The sequence below is a fragment of the Carcharodon carcharias genome, chromosome 5 (genome assembly GCF_017639515.1).
Source record: "Carcharodon carcharias isolate sCarCar2 chromosome 5, sCarCar2.pri, whole genome shotgun sequence".
Lineage (NCBI taxonomy): Eukaryota > Metazoa > Chordata > Chondrichthyes > Lamniformes > Lamnidae > Carcharodon > Carcharodon carcharias.
The window spans coordinates 101,662,350-101,684,752 of NC_054471.1; the positions used below are offsets into that span (position 1 = coordinate 101,662,350).

The following is a 22,403-nucleotide window of genomic DNA, read 5'->3' on the forward strand; positions in this document are numbered from 1 at the left end:
TCTAAAAGCTGCCTCCAAATACCAACCCTGCTGGAGCCATGGTGGCTGGGCCCACTTAATCACAGGAGAGGCCCCGCTCCAGTCTCCCACTGGCGGCAAAACCTCCCCTGATTAAGTTGAAGGGTGGAAGGGACTGACTTGGGATTCCTGGCCGCTGGTGGCAGGATGTCAATTATACTCATTGATGAGTCAGTTGAAAACCATTATCCCTGAGCCCACCGCAATTTAATGTTGGCTCAAGGATTAAATGGAGGCTGTATGGCTTTCCCGCACCTCTCAAAGACCATCCAGCATACCCTGCTAGGTTTACCAGCAGATTCCCAGGTGCAACCCTCATAGTCAGGCACTCTGTGCCTGATCGAGTGGCATGGTATCAGGCAGGGGTTGGCCGCTAAAAGCCACATCCCTGCCCTTGTCACCGACCCGGCTGCCCCCCTCTCCTACAACCCCAACCCCACCTTTACTCACCTTTGGCCTGGGTCCCAAGATGGTCCTAGGCCCCTGGTGGATGCTGTACCGCCAGCATACACCACTGCTGCTGATGCTGGCAACATGAGCTGCTGGCCTCTGATTGGCCAGCAGTTATTGTGGCAGGACCTCTGAAGCTGAGGGCCTCAATCACAGGTAAGGAACAACGTGGCTGTTTAAGTGCCTACAGGACACTAAGGAACTGATGATGGTTTCTCGCCAGTTTTCCAACTGGTGGGCAAGACCCCATCGGGCCAATAAAATCCCACCCCGTGTCAGTTTATGATGCATTTCTGGAGGGATTCAGATGTGTGATCTCTGTTAAATCTTGAGAGACACCGAGGCACTGAGAGACACCAGCCTGCCCTTGTTTCTGACCCCCGTAAACATCGCAATCCCCAACCTGTGAAGCCCCCCCCCAACCCCTCACATTACTTTCCTATGGCCTGGGTCACTCCTCAATGCTGGGACTCTGTTAGTTGTTTTTCCCTACAGCAACCACTCTGTTGCGCTGCTGAACACGAGCTGTCAGCCTCCGATTGGCTGGCAGCTCTCAGAAGGCGAGACTTTTGCTTTCCCCAGGGTCTTCATTCCAGAGGAAGGACTGCCGCTGACCTTGCCACTGTCTGATTGGCTTGTGGCTTGGCAAGCCTTTCTGTAAGGAGTTAAAGCTGGTCTCTAGCTGGCTGTCCAGATGGCAAGCAGAACTTGCGAGCTTTCAAAAAGCTTTCACCTAGAGTATTAGGGAGTATTTTGATCATTGTGAGTACTTTATGTTGTATGATATTTTGGCATGCCATTGTAATGTAAAGGTCCTCGTCAAAGCAAAGGTTCATATTGTACTGGGGAATAGCACCACCCATGGTATAACGTATAGAGTCACATGGTAATTGACTGAGAGAACTAGAGAGAAGTCTCTGGAACCAGCCTGCATGGAGGTAACAGCACCATTCATGACAGTAACCTGCAATCTGTAAATAGTTAAAAGCTAACAATAAGCGGTTCATGTTTAAATGTACAAGTATCAAGATTGCATCATTGAGACACCAATGCGTACCTTATTGCAACATGGTTGGCAGAAGTGGGAGCTCCTAAAAGATATCACATGAGTGGTGACATGAAAGATAGCAGCATTTTAAATGATGAACCTAGAACAGTAACCCAAGGTATGAAACACTAAAAGTAGCAGATGCGAACTGGAAAAAGTTGCACCTAAGAAGGAACAATTGCGGAAGCTTTGTTATAGTCTTAGCAGTTGTTGAATCCACCAGAATAATTGGAAGTTTATTGCAAGACCCCCAATTGACACAGAGTTAAAAGGAAAACAAGCCTGGTCAGATCGCAGAGACGGGTAAGCAAAAATGTAAGATCCCAAGTGATGCAGAGTTAAGAAATACGGTCAGATAAAGTTGAGCAAAAATACAAAGAAAAGTTGAAATTGTACTTACACAATAGAATAGGTGTTAATCCCACAGCTCAGCAGAACCATAGGGAAGCTGGAAGGCAAGTTTCAAAAAACCAGTTAAAAAAAATACTGGCAGAGTAAAGAGGAAAAACTGCACTGCACAGTTAAAAAGAAGAGAAACGTCCCTGTAGAGTTTAAATGAAAAGAGAATCGCTGCTGTTCTGAAGGTTTTAAAAGAAAAACAATTTGAGCAAACAGAAAGAAGCTTTGTAGCTTTAAGTTAAAAAAAAACTCTCCCGCTGAAACACCCAGGGTGCAACGTTCAAAGGACCTACACAGTTCAAAAGAAAGGGGAGATAATTACCCCAAAAAGACTTGTTGAAGTTTAATAAGTTTTTTTTTTAAAAAAGAAACACATGATCATCAGAGAGCCTGCCAAAATCAGAAAAGCACAGGAAAATCACAGTAACAGAGCCGGCAGCTATAGCGACAGCCTAAGTTTAAAAAAAAATAGTTCCTGCACACTTTGTCTTAAAGGGGTAACAACATTTAAAGTGGTGATTACAAGACAAAAAAATGGTCATGTCCCGCAAGTTAGTAGAGCCAGATGCATTTGTGCTATAGAAAGGGCTAAAGCAGAACGAAGAGTAGGAGTCTTGGAGAAGACAGTTTTTAATGTACAGGAGAAGTACAAGATTAAATAAGGGATCAGAGGAAGGCTAAGTCGACAAGCTTTTATTTATTTTTGGTTTGTTTGCTGGTGAAGTACTCTGCAACCAACATATAGATCCATACTTGACCACATTTGGTGAGATATTAAAAGGCTTTGATAGATATTTTAAACCCCCATTAAAGCACTGAGGGCAACAAAACACCCCAGAGAGAGAACAACTCCCAGGAAAGTGCCGTGGGCAACAAGAGAACACAGAGAGATGGCAGTAGAAGTTCCCAAAGAGAGGGTGACAGAAAACCCCAGAGAAGGAGCCAAAAGACCTCAGAGTGAGCGAGACAGATTGCAGTGCAGAGGATGCAAATGTCTGAGTGAAGGAAAGCTATCTGAGGTAACTCAAAAGTAGCATCAGAGCAGAACTGGAAGATTTAAAGCACAAGATTCAAGCTGAGTATATACCTTTGAAAATGCACGATAAACTGAAGTCTTCAATGACCCAAGCTGTTTGAGACCTGAATAAACAAGTTTCAGAGATGATACAAATGGTTCTGTAAATTATTAAAGATTAACAATAAACAGTTCATGTTTAAATATACAAGTCTCAAGATCTTATCATTGAGTCATCTAAAGAACCCATATTACAATACTTTATTTCATTGGATACAAAATGGTGATCAGTCTTTGTTAAGTAAGTATCTGCACATGAAGTATATTCACTTTATTGTTTGAGTCTATATAAGGCTTTTTTAAAACTTAAATTAGTGTATCTGGTTAAAACAGTGTCCCTATAGCCACACATGTCAACGATGTCTTTTGGACCACCCTGTTATAAAGGATAAAGAAAATGCAAATCATCATTATGGTGTATCCAAGAATTCCGATGACAATGAAAAAAAATCTCACTTGAATTCTCTGAGCATGTATGAAACTGAGGAGCCATCATCAATTAGAGACAGACAGGGTCTGATGGAAAGTAGATGGAAACATGGGATGCCGGAAAAAGTTCTATTTGCAGCACTTCCTTCATGAGGATTGAGCACAAAATTAAGATTGAAAGAAATGGCACAAAGTGAAGTTCCGTTTTTGGCAGCGGTGTACAATGAGCAATATTGGCCACTCGTTACACGTTCTGCTCAATTCTGGTTTGCATTGATGTCAATGGTAAGGAAAAGAAGACAAGGCAGTAGATCCAATGTTACCTACTTTACTCCAATGTCAAAAGTTAAAATTACTCCTAAAGAGTTTGGTCACAACGGTAACAACACAATTAAATCCTCAATTTGGAGAGAACAATAGACATTGTTAAACTAAACAACATTTCTTTTAATACTTAACCCACAGAGAAACCCTCTTTCTTTTGCTTTTTTCAAAATTCCTTTTATCCAGCTTTTCTGCTTATTTGAGTGGGGGGGAGGGGAGGTTGGTGGGGGAGGGGTGGGGGGGGGAGGCAGGGATGGGAGAAGTGTGAGGTTTCCTTGATTTAGATTATAAATTTACCCTTAATCACTGGGCTGAAGTTACCAGGCCAGAAGATTACAACATATAGGCAACAACCAGTCTTGAAGCTCACAATAAAAACAGAATTACCTGGAAAAACTCAGCAGGTCTGGCAGCACCTGTTGCCAGACCTGCTGAGTTTTTCCAGGTAATTCTGTTTTTGTTTTGGATTTCCAGCATCCGCAGTTTTTTGTTTTTATCTTTGAAGCTCACAATATCCACTGGAGGTTAGGCTGGCAGGCTGCAGAACGGCGTAGTGAGAAAGAAAAGATAGCAGAACTCTTCAGCTGGTGTCACACCACAAAGTCAGATGCTTTAATCTTCCTCTGCTCAAGCGCTGGATTTTAATGAGCAGAGCTCTGCAAAAATTCAGAAACTATGGCCAGGATTTTCTCTGTGGGCTTCTGAACACCACCTTCAGACTCAAATCATGGTCAGAAGCCTGCAATTTGTGGGATACAGTCACTCACCTGTGATTTTCCTCAAATTGGTCAATTAATGGCTGAAGGGTGGGCTCACTTTCCAATTAAGGACAGCAGTGGACTCTCAAAGCTGGTGGGCAAATAGGAGGCCCTCCAGCTTGAAAGCAAGAACAGATAAATGAGGGAGCGATCACCCCAGATTGGAAGGCACCCTCTTTCCAACCTTTTGAGATTTCAAACCACAAACAAATCCAGCAGTTGGGCCACCATGTGGAGTGCGAACCTCTCCACAGGGCTTCCTGCAGCTGCAGCAGAATCCAGGCAGTCAGCGAGGACTTATTAGCTTGCCTAGAGTACTGCCTCCACCACGCCACACCCCACACCCAGTTCCCAGTCGACTGCTGGAAGGTGGCCTCTAGGCAGCTGCCAGACTCCTGCCACCTGTGGGGATCTGGACCTCTGAAAATTGACCTTAAGTGCCCGTTAATGAGATACTGGGAACCTGAAATAAAAACAGGAAGTGCATGTGTGGCGAGAGAAATGGCATTAACATTTTGAGTCCAATATGACTCTTCTGAAGAAGGATCATGTTCGACATGAATTGGCTCCCTGTCACTTGCAGGTGGCTAGCCCTGCTTCCCCACCCCCACCAATCCGCCTCCACGAAAATGCCTGGGAGCAGACAGAACTGGGAAACTGGCACACCGGCCTAAAATCCAACCCCTCAAGTTTGCTTCAAAACTTCAAAATTTCCTGAATGAATACAGGATTCCTGTATTTGAGCACTCTACTTTCAAGTAGAAGCATCTGTTCTATGTTTTGTATGGCGGGAGAGGTTTAAAACAGTATGAGCAGCAACACAAGAACTACTTTAGTTTTCACATTTGGCTGTTGGAGCTGCCCTGATATCGAAGTCCACTCTCAGCAGGAAGAGAGTGGCAGCGAGTGGCGATTCCAGGGGAGTAGTGGCCAAGCATTGCACCTTCTGCTGGTTCTTTGCTGGAGGAAACAGCACAGCCACATTCAGTGCAGGGTGGCTAATTCTGCAGTTGAAGCTGCCGCCAGTGACAGGCTTGCAAATCAACAGCTTACCCTCAACTAAATATCAGGGATGCCGAAAATGCAATCAGAGTTTGTTATGTAAACAAACCATAGGAAGACCTTCGACTAACAGAATACCTGAATAATGCATCTAAACTGTTTATATCTGTTGTACTCATAACATGAATTCAAATCTGATTAAAATGAAGATGATGGGATGACTGTTGACACTGGCGACTGTGTGAAACCACTATTCCAAATGTAGTTGCTCCTGAAAAGCCTTTATGCCAGTGAAATCATATTTACATACTGCTTATTTTATATTTGTTTGGGTACAAGGAGATAAATTGGATGAGTGCAGTGTATAAAAACAGAATTTGTTTCACAGCCCAGTGCACTTTCAAAGTGGTGAATTAGGAGAATATTGATTAAAGCATCATGGGCATGAACGTTTCATAGCTGTGATACAAACATTGAGATAAATTGCCGATTTGGCAGGTATTCTGATTACCTTTTATGCATCACAGGCCATGCATGTGATGTTGAAATATCACGAGTAATGTTGTTATCAACTGACTAAATTAACTCAGTAAACGTCCCATGTGAATTCTGCTTTGCCAAAAGGATTCAGTGCTAAATCTTTTCTCAAAAAAGGGTTTTGGGGAAGGATTGACAATCCCCAGGTAATTCAGTTTTATTCACTAGAATAAACTGAACATACATTTACTACTATTGAAGTGACATTATCAATGTTTTTATTTGTATGGAGAATATTTGATGGGGGTGGGGGCAACAGATATTGTCATTCCATATTTTGCAACATTATGGCTAATCAATCACTGTCCCTGAAAAAAAAACACCAGTATGTAATTGGCAGAGTCTGCCAGGAAGTACCAGATATATCTATGTAAAAGTCAAATTTTTGAGAGCAATTATTTTATGCCAAAAGTCATGGGATCAATTTTTACAAGGGTAATGTTTTTGAGGGCTTGACATGCTTGAGTCCAAGTAAAATCCAAAAAAGACTATGGCAATGGAATAAAGTAAAAACCAGCAACACTAAGGCCAGAATCTTCCATTCGGCATGCGAGGACGGGCCCCACATGCCGACGCGTAAAATGACGCGGGGTGACGTTGGGCATCTGTCCCGATGTCACCGTGTGTCAATCCGATCTTTAGCTGGTGGGCGCGTGCGGAGTCGGCTGCGCGCCTGCTGAACTGTCATAGACTTATTAAGGCCATTAATTAACAAATTAAAGTGTTGTCAGGATAGCCTGTCCAACCTTAAGGTTGGCGGGCAGGCAAAGAGCCCAGGTGGCCTTTGCATTTTTCATGAAATCTCATCCACGGGCGGAATGAGGTTTCATGAAGCATTTATTAATTAAATAAAATGTCTTATGAAAATTTATAAACATGTCCCAGCTCATGTGACAATGTCACATTAAATTATTAATTTAATAATAAAACATTGGAAAAAAGAAAAAAAATAATTACTCAGACATGTCCCCTCATGTGACAATGTCACATGAGGGGACATGTCTGAGTAATTATTTTTTTTCTTTTTTCCAATGTTTTATTATTAAATTAATCTCCCTGAGGCAGCCCACACAGGTAGCACTAAGCGCTTCTGGGTGCGCGTCACACTGGCACACTCACGTAAAATGGCGGCAATCGGCTCCGCGCCCGCTCCCACCCAACGGGGAGAAAATTCTCCCCTAAAGATCTATCAATGATCTAATGTCTATTTATTTTATAACATTACAAACTCTATAAATTTCAACCATATTGATTACCTAACATTTATTCACTCGTACTCATTTTCATTAGTATTTATACATTTACAATGAAATTGAATCATTAACATCTCCAGGATTACACTTTTGTTCTAAAGTTTTTGGGCATCACTGAGAAACGAGTGTCCACTTTTACAGGAGGTAAATGAAAAATTAAGATTTTTTGGCTCAAAACCGTGGGATCAGCTTTTACATGCGATCGCCCTCTACACGAGTATATATGGTAATTAAGTAAGCACAGGGATCATGCAGAGTTGGATGCGTGTCTACTTAGCAGGTGGACAGATGCTGAAGTAAAAGTTGGCTAGATTATGGGGAGCAACAATACCTTTGGTCCAATTATAGTCAGTAGGCCCCAAAGGAATTGAATCTCATGAACTCGGGCTTCATGGGATTAGCAGATTAAGGGGCTCACATACACACATGGACTGCATTAGTTCACCAGAGAAATGCTCTCCTAGTCCTCACTGGATCACAAGAGAAAGGAACATTTGGAGCTTAGAACTTCCTAGGTAAGGAAATAAGCAGATGCTGAGGATTTTCTGGGTCTTAAGGGAAGCAAATATCTTGGATAGACAATCCTCACTAAATCACGGTAGAAATAGATGCTTCAGATGCAAGCCCATTAATAAGTCTCAAGAGAAATTAACCATGAGAATCACCTTGGGCAGCAGAAATAATAAATTCAAAGAGAAAGGCAACTAAAAATAAAAATCACTGACCATTGCTGACTTCCAGCTGCTAATACCAAGTGCACAGAAAGAAACAGTTAGTGCACAAGCTGGTTACAGCGATTAGTGTCAATGTTTCAATGTTATGCACAGAATACCTTAAACATAAGGACCCATTGCATAGCAACCACCTATTATTAATAAAGGGGGATAAACTGAAAGTCAGAAGCACATTAATCCTTACTGGAAACGACAGGTTGCTGATTTTCTATTTTGTACACCTACCCAAGATGAATTTAGATGGCAGACTTTGGATTTATTGCAATCTAGTTAAATTGAGGGCCCATCCTAGTGTACAATGCCTGCTCCAAAACAATGGAAGAATGTTTCCTTTGACACTCAGCGGTAAACTTGCTTTATAAAGATTTACTCAGGATGGTGGAACAAATAATAAACAAAGGAAATATTCCCCTGCGCTGTACTTTCTTATTGCCATTGTGACATGTCTTTGAAACATTCATAGCATAAGAACAATACACTCCTTTCTATCAATTGTGGAACAGGCTACTAGGTGCTCGCAGTGAAGAGCTGCCCCTTATCAAAGATGTGATTTGGAGTTTTACACCATAGGTACTGGTAGTAGTGCCATTTGAATGCCACGTTAATTAAACTTGGCAGAAAGGGGCCACATCCAAATGTTTCATCCGAAATAAGGTATCTCTGACAGTGCAGCACTCCCTCCGTACTGCATTGAGAGTGTCAACTTAGATTATGTGCTTGAGGTTCTAGAGTGTGGGCAGAGGGATGGCCTTCTGACTCAGGCAGATGTGCTACCAGCCAAGCTGTGGATGGTGTATACATTGTGAATAGTATAGATCCATTTAAGGGGAAGGTAGAAAAGCATATGAAGGAGAAGGAATTAGAGGGTTATGAGAGAGTTAGATGAGGAAGAATGGGAGGAGGTTCAAGTGGAATCCAAATGCCAGCCTGGACTGGTTGGGCTGAATGGCCTGTTTTTGTGCTGAATATTCCATGTAATTCGATGTAAATCTGTGCTTGCTGCTATCATTTGACACAGAGGGACATTGATGTTGGTTATGAATGCTGGTTTGATAGTTCATTGACTAAAGCAAATAAAGGTGAAGATAAAATTCAAATGTCAGGGGTCTTCAGTTAAAAATTAGGAAGTTAAGTGTAAGACTGAAAGTAAGGCAGGAAAATAGATTTAACTAAATTTAGAATTAAATCCAACTCCTAAACAAATTTCATTATTTGACACTTTATAATTATTTTGCAACATTTTGCAGACAAAATGTTTGTGATGCTGTGGGTATGTGAGGTCATTTACCTCTGGTATGATGAACCTCACTCCCGCAGCACAGAATGAAAAAGGGTATTTTTCCTGGGCATACGTTTCCAATAGACAATGTAGGTAGTCAAGCTCCCACATCCCTGTGTATACATGCAAAAGAAAAAAAATGCATGCACCTCTCCAAAAAGCCATCTTGTCACTCCATCTATTCACCAAAACCACTGGATTGTTTTAACATTCTTATGTCCTGCTAGTTTATGATTTAATTAGAATTGATATATTCTGTTAAATTGCAGTGAGGAACTGTTCAGATCCTGGGCTTGTGGAAAATGCCGTTCGCCAAGGACAACAGAATTACCAGCAAAGCTTTAAGTTTGGCAGCAGTGTGGTGTACCAGTGTAAATGGAGCTTCTACCTCCTTGGCTCAGCCGTGCTTACCTGTCAAGCAAATGGTCTGTGGGACCGATCTCTACCAAATTGCTTACGTAAGTAACACTCTGGTGCTATGAAGTGTACCCTTTCCCCTTGTTCACTTAAGCCTAGAAGCATGTTTGGTTTTCAATTGTAACATTTCAAGTAATACAAGAAGCTGAATCTCCAACATACAGAGTGAATGCATGTTATTCTCCCAATGCTAAACTCCAGCAGGGCTGGCACACACATGTATATACTGCCTACTTGAGGCCTAACAAGAGATCTTAACCATAACCAAAAAGGTCAGGCTCACAAAATATACTTATCTGAATGTGGAGGACTCCCCCTGTCGCTGCTACTGTCTCTCCCCACAACCACCCACTTTTAACCCTTCCTGGCCCTTTTTCACTTACCTGAAGGCTACTGTGACCAGTGGCCCGATCTTCCACTGCACTGCCAATTCCTCTTCGCAGCTCAACAGTTAAATGGAAATGAGGCCCAAGGCCTGATGTCAGGGGCCTCTTGGGCCTCACCATTCAAGCTCAAGCGCAAATAAAAAGAGTTAAAACAGACCCTTTTGACTTAGGGAGGAAAGAGTGGGAGAGAAAGAGAGAGAGGAAACCTGTTGCTGGTGCCACAGGTGAAGGGAGATAGAAATCCTGTGGCTGGGATCTTGGTTTTTCTGGAAAACGAAGAGATGCTCACTGAGAAGTAGCTATCTTCACGTGCAATTACATGAGACATCCGTCAATTATTTTAATAAGATACTGAGAAATAAATAAAAGTTAAAGCTGTTCTACATCATTGTGATAATTTTGTATTCAGAGCAAATTGAATTTTCAGCTGTCTTGTGAGGGGAGGAACCACCAATGAAATTGCTGCAATTCTTTTGAGTTTTTTTTACTACTTCCTGTGACTATCTGGGGTAAGCAACCATAACTATGCTGGTGACTTTTCTCTCCTGTCAACCATGTGAAATATTGTCACAAAGATCTGAGAGCAGTAGAAAGCTGATTAATAATAAACCCAGTTGCCATTAATTTCTTTGTAGTTAGGAACATAGGAACAGAACTGGGTTATAGCTGTCGAGCCTGCTGCCCCATTCTATTTATCATGTCTGATCATCTTCCTCAACACAACTTTCACGTATCTACCCCAGTGCCACTTTCCCACACTATCTCCAGATCGCTTAATATCATTAGTCACAAAAATCTATCTTTTTCTCTCTTGAACGTGCTGAATGATTGAGCTTCCACAGACCTCTGGGGTAGAGAAGTCCAAAGATTCACCACCCACTGAGTGAAGAAATTCCTCCTCATCTCAGTCTTAAATGGCCTGCCCCTTCTTCTGAGATTATGTCCCCTGGTTTTAGACTCACCAGCAAGGGGAAACATCTTATTCACATCTACCTCATCACACCCTGTAAGTATTTTGTAAGTTTCAATGAGTTCACCCCTCATTCTTCAAAACTTTAAGGAATGCAGACCCAGTCTCCTCAATCTCCCCTCATAAGACAGTCCCGCCATCCCAGTAATTAATCTGGTGAACCTAACCCGATAACCAGCCACAAGTCGAATACTGCAAAGCAAGCTTGAACAAGCCTATGCATTGTAACCATTATCCCTGTTTTATACATCGCCAACAAGTTAACAGCTAGTGGAAGCTTCATCCAGTCTAGTCAAATTCTGCTTTCCAGTGATATACCCAGAGAGACCCAGCTGCATGTTACACTCGAAGGAACATTTTGAAGACCTTTTAAATCAAGAATCTATTGTTGACAAAAGCGTTTTCAGCTCTATTCATAAAACCCAGCGAGAGATGAGCTCAGAACCCCATCAACACCTATGGAGGTGATGAAAGCCTTTGCACAAATGAAGCACAACGAAGCAGTAGGAGGTGATGGAACCCCTGCTGAAATATTTAAGCATGGAGGAGAGGAAATAACATTGTAGCTCCATGTCCTCACCCTACAGATGTGGAATGAAGAGGAAGTCCTGAATGATCATAAGGTTGCCATAATTGAGGCAATCTTCAAGAAGGGGGACAAATCCAACTGTGGGAAAATTACAGAGGCATCTCCCTGCTTTCCATTGCAAGAAAGATCATTACAAGAATCCCTCTGAATCGACTTATTATATTTGCTGAGAAGCTGCTCCCCGAATGCCACTGTGGGTTTCGGACATCAAGAGGCACAGCTGACATAATTTTTACAGCTCCCCAACTACAAGAAAAATGTCACAAACAACATCAACCTCTCTAAATTGTGTTTTTTGATTTGACAAAGGCCTTTGACTGTAAATCCTGAGACACTCTGGTAGATTCTGCTGAAGCATAGATGTCCTCCAAATTTCATTACAATCCTTCACCTCTTTCAAGATAGTATGCAAGCAGCGATCCTTAACAATGAATCCATTACAGACCCTTTTGAAGTTAATGCAGGAGTCAAACAAGGTTGTGTCATCGCCCCAACTTTTTATATAAATAACTTAGACGAAGGGACCAAAGGAATGGTTGCTAAATTTGCTGATGGCACAAAGATAGGTAGAAAAGTAAATTGTGAGGAGGCTACAAAGTGACATTGGGCAAAGATCTGGCAAATAGAGTGCAATGTGGGCAAATGTGAAATAGTTCATTTTGGCAGGAAGAATAAAAAAGAAGCTATTATCTAAGTGGTGAGGGATTTCAGAGCTCTTAGATTCAGAGGGATCTCGGTGCCTTAGTGCATGAATCACAACAGGTTACTGTGCAGGTAGAGCAGGTAATTAGGAAAGCTAATAGAATGCTATTGTTTATTGTGAGGGGAATTGATTACAAAAGTAGGGAGGTTATGCTTCAGTTGTACAGAACATTGGTGAGACCACATCTGGAGTGTTGTGTACAGTACTGGTCTCCTTATTTAAAGAAGGATGTGAATGTGTTAGAAGCAGTTCAAAGGTGGTTTACTAGATTAATACCAGGAATGGGCAGGTTGTTTTATGAGGAAAGGCTGGACAGGTTAGGCTTGTATCCACTGGAATGTAGAAGAGTGAGAGGTGACTTAATTGAAACCGTTAAGATCCTGAGGGGTCTTGACAGCGTGGATGTAGAGAGGATGTTTTCTCTAGTAGGAGAATCTAGAATTAGGGGTTGCTGTTTAAAAATAAGGGGCTGCTCATTTAAGACAGAGGTGAGGAGAATTTTTTTTTTCTCTCAGAAGGTTGTGTGTCTCTGGAACTGTCTTTCTCAAAAAGTAGTGGAAGCAGAGTCTTTGAATATTTTTTAAGGCAAAGCTGGATAGATTCTTGATTAACAAGGGCATGAAAGATTATCGGGGATAGGTGGGAATGTGGGGGTGAGGTTACAGTCAGATCAGCCATGATCTTATTGAATGGCAGAGCAGGCTTCAGGGGCCAAGGGGCCTACTTCTGCTCCTAATTTGTATGTCCGTATGTAGCCATTCAGCTCTGAAATGCTGATGATGCTGCCGTAAGTGCTGTGTCGATAATGGATCTCCTGAAAACCATCAATGTATTTACTGAGGCAAGTGAGAAGATGGGACTTAGTCAACATTCAGAAAACCAAGATCCTTTATCAGCAAGCTCCAGATGCACACGCCCCAGCCCCATTGATTAGGATTCATGACAAGTGTCTGGAAAATGTGGAATACTTCCAGAACACTTTGGAAGTATTCTTTCACAGAAGGCTCACATTGATGAAGAATTTCAGCAAGGCCTGATATCTGCTGGTGCAGCCTTTGGCCTCCTGAGGAAGCAAATGAAGACATCAAAGCTGAAACCAAGCTCCTATTTTACCATGTGGTCATGGTCCCTTTCTTAATGTATGAGGCTAAAACATGGACAAGGTATAGGAGGCACCTCAAAGCACTGGAGTCATACCATCAATGCTGCCTGCTGAAGATCTTGCATATTTAGTGGGAGGACAGACATACCAACATCTGTATCCTCTCACAAGCAGACACTACAAGCATCAAAGCTATGATCATCTGCCATCAGCTTCGTTGTGTTGGTCTTATAGTTCAGATGTCAGATACCAGGCTCCCAAAGTAGGTCTTCTTCTCCCAGGTGTTAGGGCAGATGCACCAGAGGAGGACAGAAGAAGTGCTTCAAGGATGTGCTGAAAGCCAACATGAAGAAATGTAACATTGACATCAATTCCTGAGAGGCCATCACCTTGGACCAAACTAGATGGTGGCAATGTCATTTTGAGACTCAAAGACAACAAAATGAAGAGGAAAAGCGAGAGCGGCGAGAAGAACATGCCATGACCCAAACTGACAATACACAACTAGACATCCCATATGACAACAAACACCCTATGTGCCATAAAGTCTTCAGATCCCGAATCGGCCTCAGCAGCCACCTTCAATTCGTGCAAAACAATCATCCTCGCTAGCAAGTAATAGCCAATAATAGCAGAGATAGAATTTACTTAGATTTCAAGCAGTAATATTCTCCATCCACCATCGCAAATTTGCAAGAACGAAGTGCCTCATTTAGTAACCCAGAATCTCAGTAGGTATAGGCACTGCCCATTCAGCAACTGAACAGCCTGGAGCAGAAAGGCCCCACTTTCAGACCCCTCTCCGGTGTCTGTGTCCTGCATTTAGCCAGGCTGCCTGTATGGATGCTATGACCTGAATACCCCCCGTCAAGGCAGGGCAAAATTAGCCAAGGCTATATGTGCCCCCTGCTGTAAAGTATCCATGAGTGGACATGGGGCTAAGCTCTGGTGCTGTTTGTGATTGAATGACCTCGCCACATTCGTAGGAGGAAAGTTTGAGCCGATCTTCTCTCTGATGGAAATAGGGCAGTGGAGCTGTGAAAATAGCAGGGAAGAACTTTCACTCTGGCCTTTGCATTTTCTCCAACGTTCTCAAAAAGAAGGCTCAGGCAGCCACCAGAAACGAGTGCGCATCTAATTTAGTATTTAAATTGCTTTACTAATGGGACCCAATGCCATTTTAGGACTCCGCCCTGGCTCAGCAGCCAGACCAGCTGAAGAGGTATTCAAAGGTAAGTCTTTACCTATTTTTGTGGGGCTGCTGTGCTTGTCTTGCTTCCAAAGAACCCTGTCATACTGAGTCCCAACTCTGGACTTTTTCCAGCACTGGAGGCCATTTGGGCAGTTATAGTAGTAATTGAGCAGATGGGCTGCAGCAAGATGCCAGCTTCCCTATTTTAATGAGGCCTGTCTGTCAATATCGAACAATTGGGCCTGACACCGGTAATATCGGGCAGCTGACTGGTAAAACAAAAACCACGCCGAGTGAAAGTTCTCATGTGAAAATGGCTACTTGAGAGGGCAGTGGTGCCTGTGCAGAGTCAGCATCTTGAGGAGAGATGAGAAAACTGGGAAAAGATTTCAAAGACTAATTATTTTATTTTAAAAAAAGTACATTGCACCATCAGCCTTCACCAAAAGAGGAAATACGAGACTCCTGCCATTTTAAACCTTAGGGGAATAATAGGACTTTTGCACCATTTCAATGTCTATTAAAACAATGATGAGATTCAAATTGCCTTGAATGCATTGCAGTGCACAGGGGCCTTAATTGATGATGATAGATGTGCAATCAAAGACACCGAATTGTACTAACAACAATATCTCAATTAAAATGCACTATGTGACTGCTGGTTAACACTCTGTAAAGTCAGCAGCAGTGATGTAATTGTTAGCCCTTTAAGCACCATGGGCATGTTTACTTATCAGGGTGCCACAGATGCCTTGATAAGAACATAAGAAATGGGAGCAGGAGTAAGCCATTCAGCCCCTTGAGTCTACTTCACCATTTAGTAAGGTCATGGCTGATCTGATTGACCTGAGCTGATTGGCCTTAACTCCGCTTTCCTGCCTCGTCCGCTTAACCCTTTACTCCCTGTCGAACTTGGCCCTGAATATATTCAATGACTCAGGCACTCTGTATGTTTGTCTGTGTAACTGCTTCTTGAAGAGTGCGTGGAGATTAATGATTATTATTCATTATTTGCCTTCCCGCTCTCCTTAATTTGTTTATTTTGAAATCATCAAACGTCATTAAAGTCATGATCACCATTTTGAGGAGTTCAGCCAGGCACTTAATAGCTGTGCTCAATTATAATATTTATGACAGCTTTTCTGATGAATTGCAATCATGAATTATGATTAAATCCTCATCATTTAAGGAAGGTACTGTCTCATAGCAGTAAACTTACTATCCAGCAATGATAACCTCAGAGAAACAAAGCTTGGTTGAGCTATTGCTGAATCCACAAAGGATCTTCTGATAAAGCTACTTTATTAATAAATGGGATTTCTTAAGGTGGCAAATGACAGTAGAGTTAATGATTAAATTGTGGATCCACAATATTTATAAGTAATCTTCCATTATGAAAGCAGTATTGTGTAAAGTGAGAGCCACAAGGACACAATGCACCTTAAATGTCTTTTTTTTGATAACTCTCACCAGTGCAACTGTTGTTTATTAGTAAACCAACCAACCCCTGTTCCAAATGTTATAAGACACAAAATCCATTGTAAATCATGCCTCTGTAAAAATACTCTCCATTCAATTAACATGAGATTCTTCAATTAATTAATATGCATGCTGCAACTAACAACAGGACGGATGCAGTTACTTTGAGAAGCCATGAAGTGGTATAGATCAGTCATTGGTAATGCACAATGCAGAGTGGAGATATTTTAATAGATTGAAAATTAATAAAAATAGTTATTCTCATTTTATAACTGACTAAAAAACTGGAGTATTCAAAATTACTTCTCGGGTAATGCTGCTTACTGCTAAAATATTTGATTTATTTTAAATCCTGCTCTAAATTAATTTAATGAGCAGAGTAGTTAAGGTAGTTCCTTGAGTTTTTATTTGTTTTAACAATTAGAGCTGATTGTCATTTGCGTATGAAAATATATTGCTCACTTACGTATTGTACTGAATTGCGAATTATCTCTTAATTAAGCCAGGGTCCAAATGTGTTGTTTCTGGTTCATTTTCATCTTGTGTGGTCATTTGAGCAATTAATTGAGATATATGCCATATATTATCTCCCTTTCTCCTATAATCCACAAGCTTTGAAAGACTGGCCGTGTATTTTAATCTTTGTTTATTGATTTACCTCTTCATCTCCCCCGCCCTTTGCAAACTTGTCTGATATTTTTTTAAAACAATTTTTTTGACTTTTGGCATTTGATTTAACATTTTACTAACGCGTTTGGTTGCAAAAGATAAACAATTTAAATTTCTTCCTCAATGCTCAGCATCCTTGCACCCTTGAATTCTGCATTCAATTTATGCAAATTTAAGCCCAGAAAGCAATCTTTATGAACTCCAGATATTTTTCTCTCCTGGCTTAGAAACTTGACATCTCATTCAAGAGGCAAGTCATGAGAATACTTTTTTTAAAATCATTGCATACTTAATATTATTCTAGTCTGTTAGTGATTTAAAACATACAGAGCTTGCATACCTTTGGGTTTCTAGTTTTTTTTAAATTCAGTGAAGCAAAGTAATTTATTTGCCACAGTTGAGCACTAGATTAAATGAACGTTCTTCTGTTTTTACCAAGCATTTGGTCATCTGTGTTTTGAGCATCTGATTAGTGGATGTTGAGGTAGCGAATGAAATGTGTAATTCCAAGCCCCAGTTTTGAATTCACCCTATGTACTGTAATTGTAATATGTCAACCCCATCTACTTAGTTCTCAGTTTAGGCTCAAACATTCTCCTTATCAATTCCTGGATTTTATAAACAATTGCAGTAAGTGGTAACTACTTGTAATGCAGTCTACTGGGAAATTTCAAAATTCATTCACTATCTCTTTTTGTAGAGGTAGATTGGTACAGAATAACACAGCTTATTCAGTGTACTGAGAACAGTTAGTGTTAGTCACTTATTATTGAGAAGCAGCAATTTACAATTCTTTAATTTCCCTTGTTGGGCTTTTGTCCAGATGTAAACAGTCTGTTCTTCATAGGTCACTGGCTGTATGTGTGGTTTTTAATTTAATATGCAAGAAATTAGCATGCATTTCATGCAGAGTGTATGTTGTGGTACATATTGTATAATGCTTGCAGATAAATGAACACATTGTACAGTTTTCCACCTTAGGGTAAGGATTGCCCCTTGACCTGGCTGGGTTCATCCCTAATCCAGAAGTGTGGGACTTTGTGAGGATAAGGAAAAGGTGCTACAGCAGGTTCTTGTTGGCATATTGCAGTATGCTGATGGTTTTCTTCACAGGTCGCTCAGGGGCTTTACTTATTGTTGGAACTTTGGTAGGTGGATGTGTAGCTGACCTACAGGTTGGACCCTCATCTCCCCTGCTGCTGCTGCATCTTCATGTGCAGTCCATACATTACTTACTCTGATTAGCAGGTGTCCTGCATTAGCTTATATGTTGGTTGTTGGAGGCATTGGATAGTATGAGAATGGGAGAGTATATGTCTTCTCATTGAGATCTGTGTGCACTTACAAGTGTTTTGGGTTTCTTTAACTCATGAGCTATTGGAAAGCATAAGAAGTAAAAAAAAAAGATATAGATGATTAAGCAAATTTCTTCTTGATTTGTCTAAAGCCTAGAAAAGAAAAAAGCCCACTTATATAGCACTTCAGGACGATCAGTCCTTTTTGTACTTTGTGATGTGTAGTCACTATTGTTATGTCAGGAAACCTGGAAGCCAATTTGCACACAGAAAAGTCCCACGAATGACAATAAAATAATGACCAGATATATGTTTTAGGTAAGTTGGTTGAGTGATAAATACTTGTCAGGACACCAGGGGCAGAATTTTCCCCTCGTCTGGGGGTTGTGCAGGGGTGGACGTGAACCTGATCGGCGCCCCCAAGCGAGGCCGCGCCACCATTTTACGTGGGTGGGCCAATTAAGGCCTGCCCAGCATGACACACTCCTGGAAGCACTATGCTCTCCCTGTGCAGGTGGGGGGGATTCCCTGAGTCTGGGCTTGCACTCTTTTATGTGCATGCGCGCCAATGGCGCAGAAATCTCCCTGAGGCACAGAGGTGCCTCAGGGAGATTACTTTCACTTATGAAACATTGAAGAAAGGTAAAAACAAAATTCAAGACATGTCCCCTTATGTGAACCTGTCACATGAGCTGGGACATGTCCTTTAGTTTTTTCAAAATTTTTCATTTAATTAATAAACCCTTCACGAAACCTCATCCCGCCCATGGATGAAGTTTCATGAAAAATGTGAAGGCTGCCTGGGTTCCTCGCCTGCCCGCCAACCTTAAGGTTGGACGGGGCAGCATTGTTAACAACTTTAATTATTTTCTTAATGGCCTTAATAGGTCTTTGACAGTTCGGCGGGCGCACAGCCAAGTCGGCTGCGCACCTGCCGAACTGACAATCTAAATGACGCACGGTGACATCGGGACCCACACCCGACATCACCGTGTGTCATTTTACACATCGGTGAGTAGGTCCTGCCCCTGCTCGCCAACCCAAAAATTCTTCCCCAGGAGAATGCTCCTGTGTGTTTGAACAGTGCTCTGGGATCTCTTACATCCAACTGAGAGGACAGACAGGGCCTTGGTTTAATATCCAAAAGAAGCATACCTGACAGTGCAGCACTCCTGCAGTACTGCCTGAAGTGTCAGCCCATACTATGTACTCAAGTCTTTGGAGTGAGGCGTGAGCTCATGAAAGACTGCCACTGAGCTGAGGTTGACACATTGTAAGCAGACATTAATGGTGTACTGACAGCAATAAATCAGAACATTAAACTTCACAGGTAATTTCCCTTGCTAATGGAAAGATCAGACTGGTCAGAGTAATAAAAAAATGGCTTGAAACTCCTTTGATGCATATATGCCTTCCTATAAACTGGACAATTGATTGTGATCACCCTCTTTCAAAATAAAACCTGTTTGGCTGGCTGTTTCGTTAATAGTGGAAACTTTAGAAGTGATTTTTTATTCCTGCCATCCTTTTTATATTTATCCTATTCTTTGCCTTGCCAGTAATAGTATATACTTTCCCTCACAATTGCTATTACTTGAGGATTAAACTTACTGAAAATCAGATGTTAACTCCACTACTCAGTGGAAAATCCAGCGCAATTAATTCCAACAAGTTACTGTAGCCAGCCTGAACTTGCCTCTGTGAGGTGGGTTGCTACTGAAGCATTGTCATCAGAAGCACTTAACAAGAGCCTAGATATGATTAATCTCAGCTGAATTGTCAACAGTAGACATATCCAAAATGGAAATTTTTTTGTCAAACTCAGCTGTGTACACAAGATATAATTTCAAGGACAGTTGTCTACTTGCTAATATTTAACATTTACCAGGCATTCAATGGAGCTTTGCTCATGCATGCAAGCGTGGATATGTGCAGAGAACTTCATTTTCCTGAGCGAGAGAGTGAGGCAAAGTATGCAGGCAACAAAAGTCTGCCAGCCTTGCATATCTCTCAGCAAGTCTCACACTGGCACCATGAAAATTCCCTTTGTTTAAGGAATTAAAAATTAGCCTATTGCACTATCGTAACCGAAAAAACAGACCATATAAATAATGTTATTACTGACTATACTTACAAATTGCTATGCTGCTGACGTATTTTAATGATTTAACATTCCTTTTACTAACTTAATTAAATGAGTCGTGCCACAGTTGAGTCACTGCTTTATCTTCATTAGTTGTTGTTAAAGACAAATGGCATCTCCTGTGCGGTATAAGACATGCACCTTTACCAGCCTCATAACTCAGGACACTCATCTTAAGGCTTTCACACATAATTTAGTATCGAACCCACTGCAGTTATGTCCCTTGAACCGAGACTTAATCCTTCATTTATCAATGCTTATCCGGATGCAATTAAATGTTAACACTTCTACTTACTGTTGAACACAATCTGTTACTCTGACGATATCATTGTTACACTAGTATCACAAGGCAGAGTGCATTTTACAGCTGGTGACTTGCTGAATGTGTTACCATCCATTTACATTGCAGCAGCAGTCTGCCTTCACCAGTTATGCTATAATGTATAGGCGCAGCATAAATTTCCTGGCTGTAAAGGCAGTACTTCGTCATTGACATGGGCCTGCAAGATTTGTATTTCAGGCACCAAACTGGTATCTCAGACTCCAATATGATGGGTGAGGCACCTATGGCCATTATGGTTTGGGCTACTTCATATAGGTTCAAGATACTTGACAAAATTTGTGATTAGAATGTTTAAGTGAGTGCTTTTCACTTGTGGTGGAGACCTTTTATGTTATTCAGCTGCCATACCACGTGATGAACTTGCCCAACAGCTCAGTGTTAGCTGGCAGGAAAAACAAGCTGTGGTACCTTTGTTTCACTCAGGCCATCTAGTCACAGGCTGGCTATAAGACAACAAAAGATATCCCTTTCAGACCTGGCTCCTGACCCCTGTCAGACACTAGGGCACAGCTGCAAAGCTGGTCTACAATGAGAGCTCCACTGTCACCAGCAACGTCATCAAGCGGACAATTGCTGTGCTGAAGCAACATTTCCATTGTTTGCACCATTTAGGAAGAACTTTGCAGTACAGCTACAAACAGGCATCCAGATTTATGGTCATCTGCTGCATACTGCATAATTTTGCCATCGCATGAAGCAAGTCCTTAAACCCTACTTGCCTGTACTGTATGCTGTGCAGGGGAAGGAAGAGCATAAGCAGCATTGACAACTAGTGCCCCGAACTGCCAGAGCTTTCAGAGAACAGCTTGTAAAAGAGGATTTCACCTGACTCATCTCCAGTACATCAGCAGTCCAGCAATGTTCATCTGTACTGTTGTCACAACTACCATCTGATTGCCTTCCATGAAGATGCTTCAGATGGCCAAAGTGGGTGACCTCGGGCCGCACTAGTTATTGAGGGAACGGCTACAGATTACAGCATCTCACCATTAGCCTGGGGCAGGCTGATCTGGTCTGGCTGGTTATGTAGTACTAACAAGGTCACTGATGTAGTGTGTGGCGCAAGAGGAGATATGCCATCCTCCTGAGAAAAGGCAGAAGCTCCCTTGGAGCTAAGGCCACTCTCCTGAGACTGTGCCTCAGCTCTCCCTGTGCTCTGCAGAGAGCAGACTGCAGGAGTGATGTGACTGGAAACTCTTGATTGCCAGGACAAAAAATGGTAGCTGCCTGAGCTTCCAGGACAGCAGTGTCAGAGCTGTCAGCAGAGGCAACAATATGTCGGATACCCCTGTCATTTTCATGGAGCTAACTGTTCAGTCCTTGTTGGACAGAATGGTCTCTGTACTCTTCACAAAGTGTTGGCAGACATTTGAGCTGGTCTCTAAACCGCTGTACTCACTCTTGCTGGCTGGCAGCCCAGTACATCTAGCATTTTGTTAGTGTGCCCATTAAGCTTCTTTGGTAGCCTGGGCCCTCAATGTCTGCAGCAGAGCTAGCATGTGATTTTGCCTCTGAAGAGCTGCCTTTTCTCTGTGTGTGAGAATCCAAGGCAATGGAAGTGTAATGCAATGATTGTTAGAGAGTGAATGGAGCAGGGTAGTGGTGTATTATGACTTAGGAGACTAAAGGTGGGGGACTTGCACAGAAAATAAGAGAGCAGCATTGTAACACCACCAATGGGGTCATTGAACTTTTTCCAGAATTTCAGCAATGCCCTAGGACCTAACCATCTAAAAATGACGTCTTCAGCAAATTGTCCAACTGACAGCGAAGGTATTGCCTGAAGGACTCTATGCCCTTGGGGTGAGC

At 41.9% G+C, this 22,403-nt stretch overlaps 1 protein-coding gene across 1 annotated transcript in view; it reads left to right on the top strand.

The window, feature by feature from the left end:
• Positions 1-22,403, top strand: part of LOC121278286 (CUB and sushi domain-containing protein 1-like) — an 844,854-nt gene that overhangs the window by 713,294 nt on the left and 109,157 nt on the right. The window contains exon 46 of the mRNA XM_041188558.1: positions 9,576-9,764. Within this exon, the coding sequence (XP_041044492.1) occupies positions 9,576-9,764 (189 nt within the window). The remainder of the gene's footprint in view (positions 1-9,575; positions 9,765-22,403) is intronic.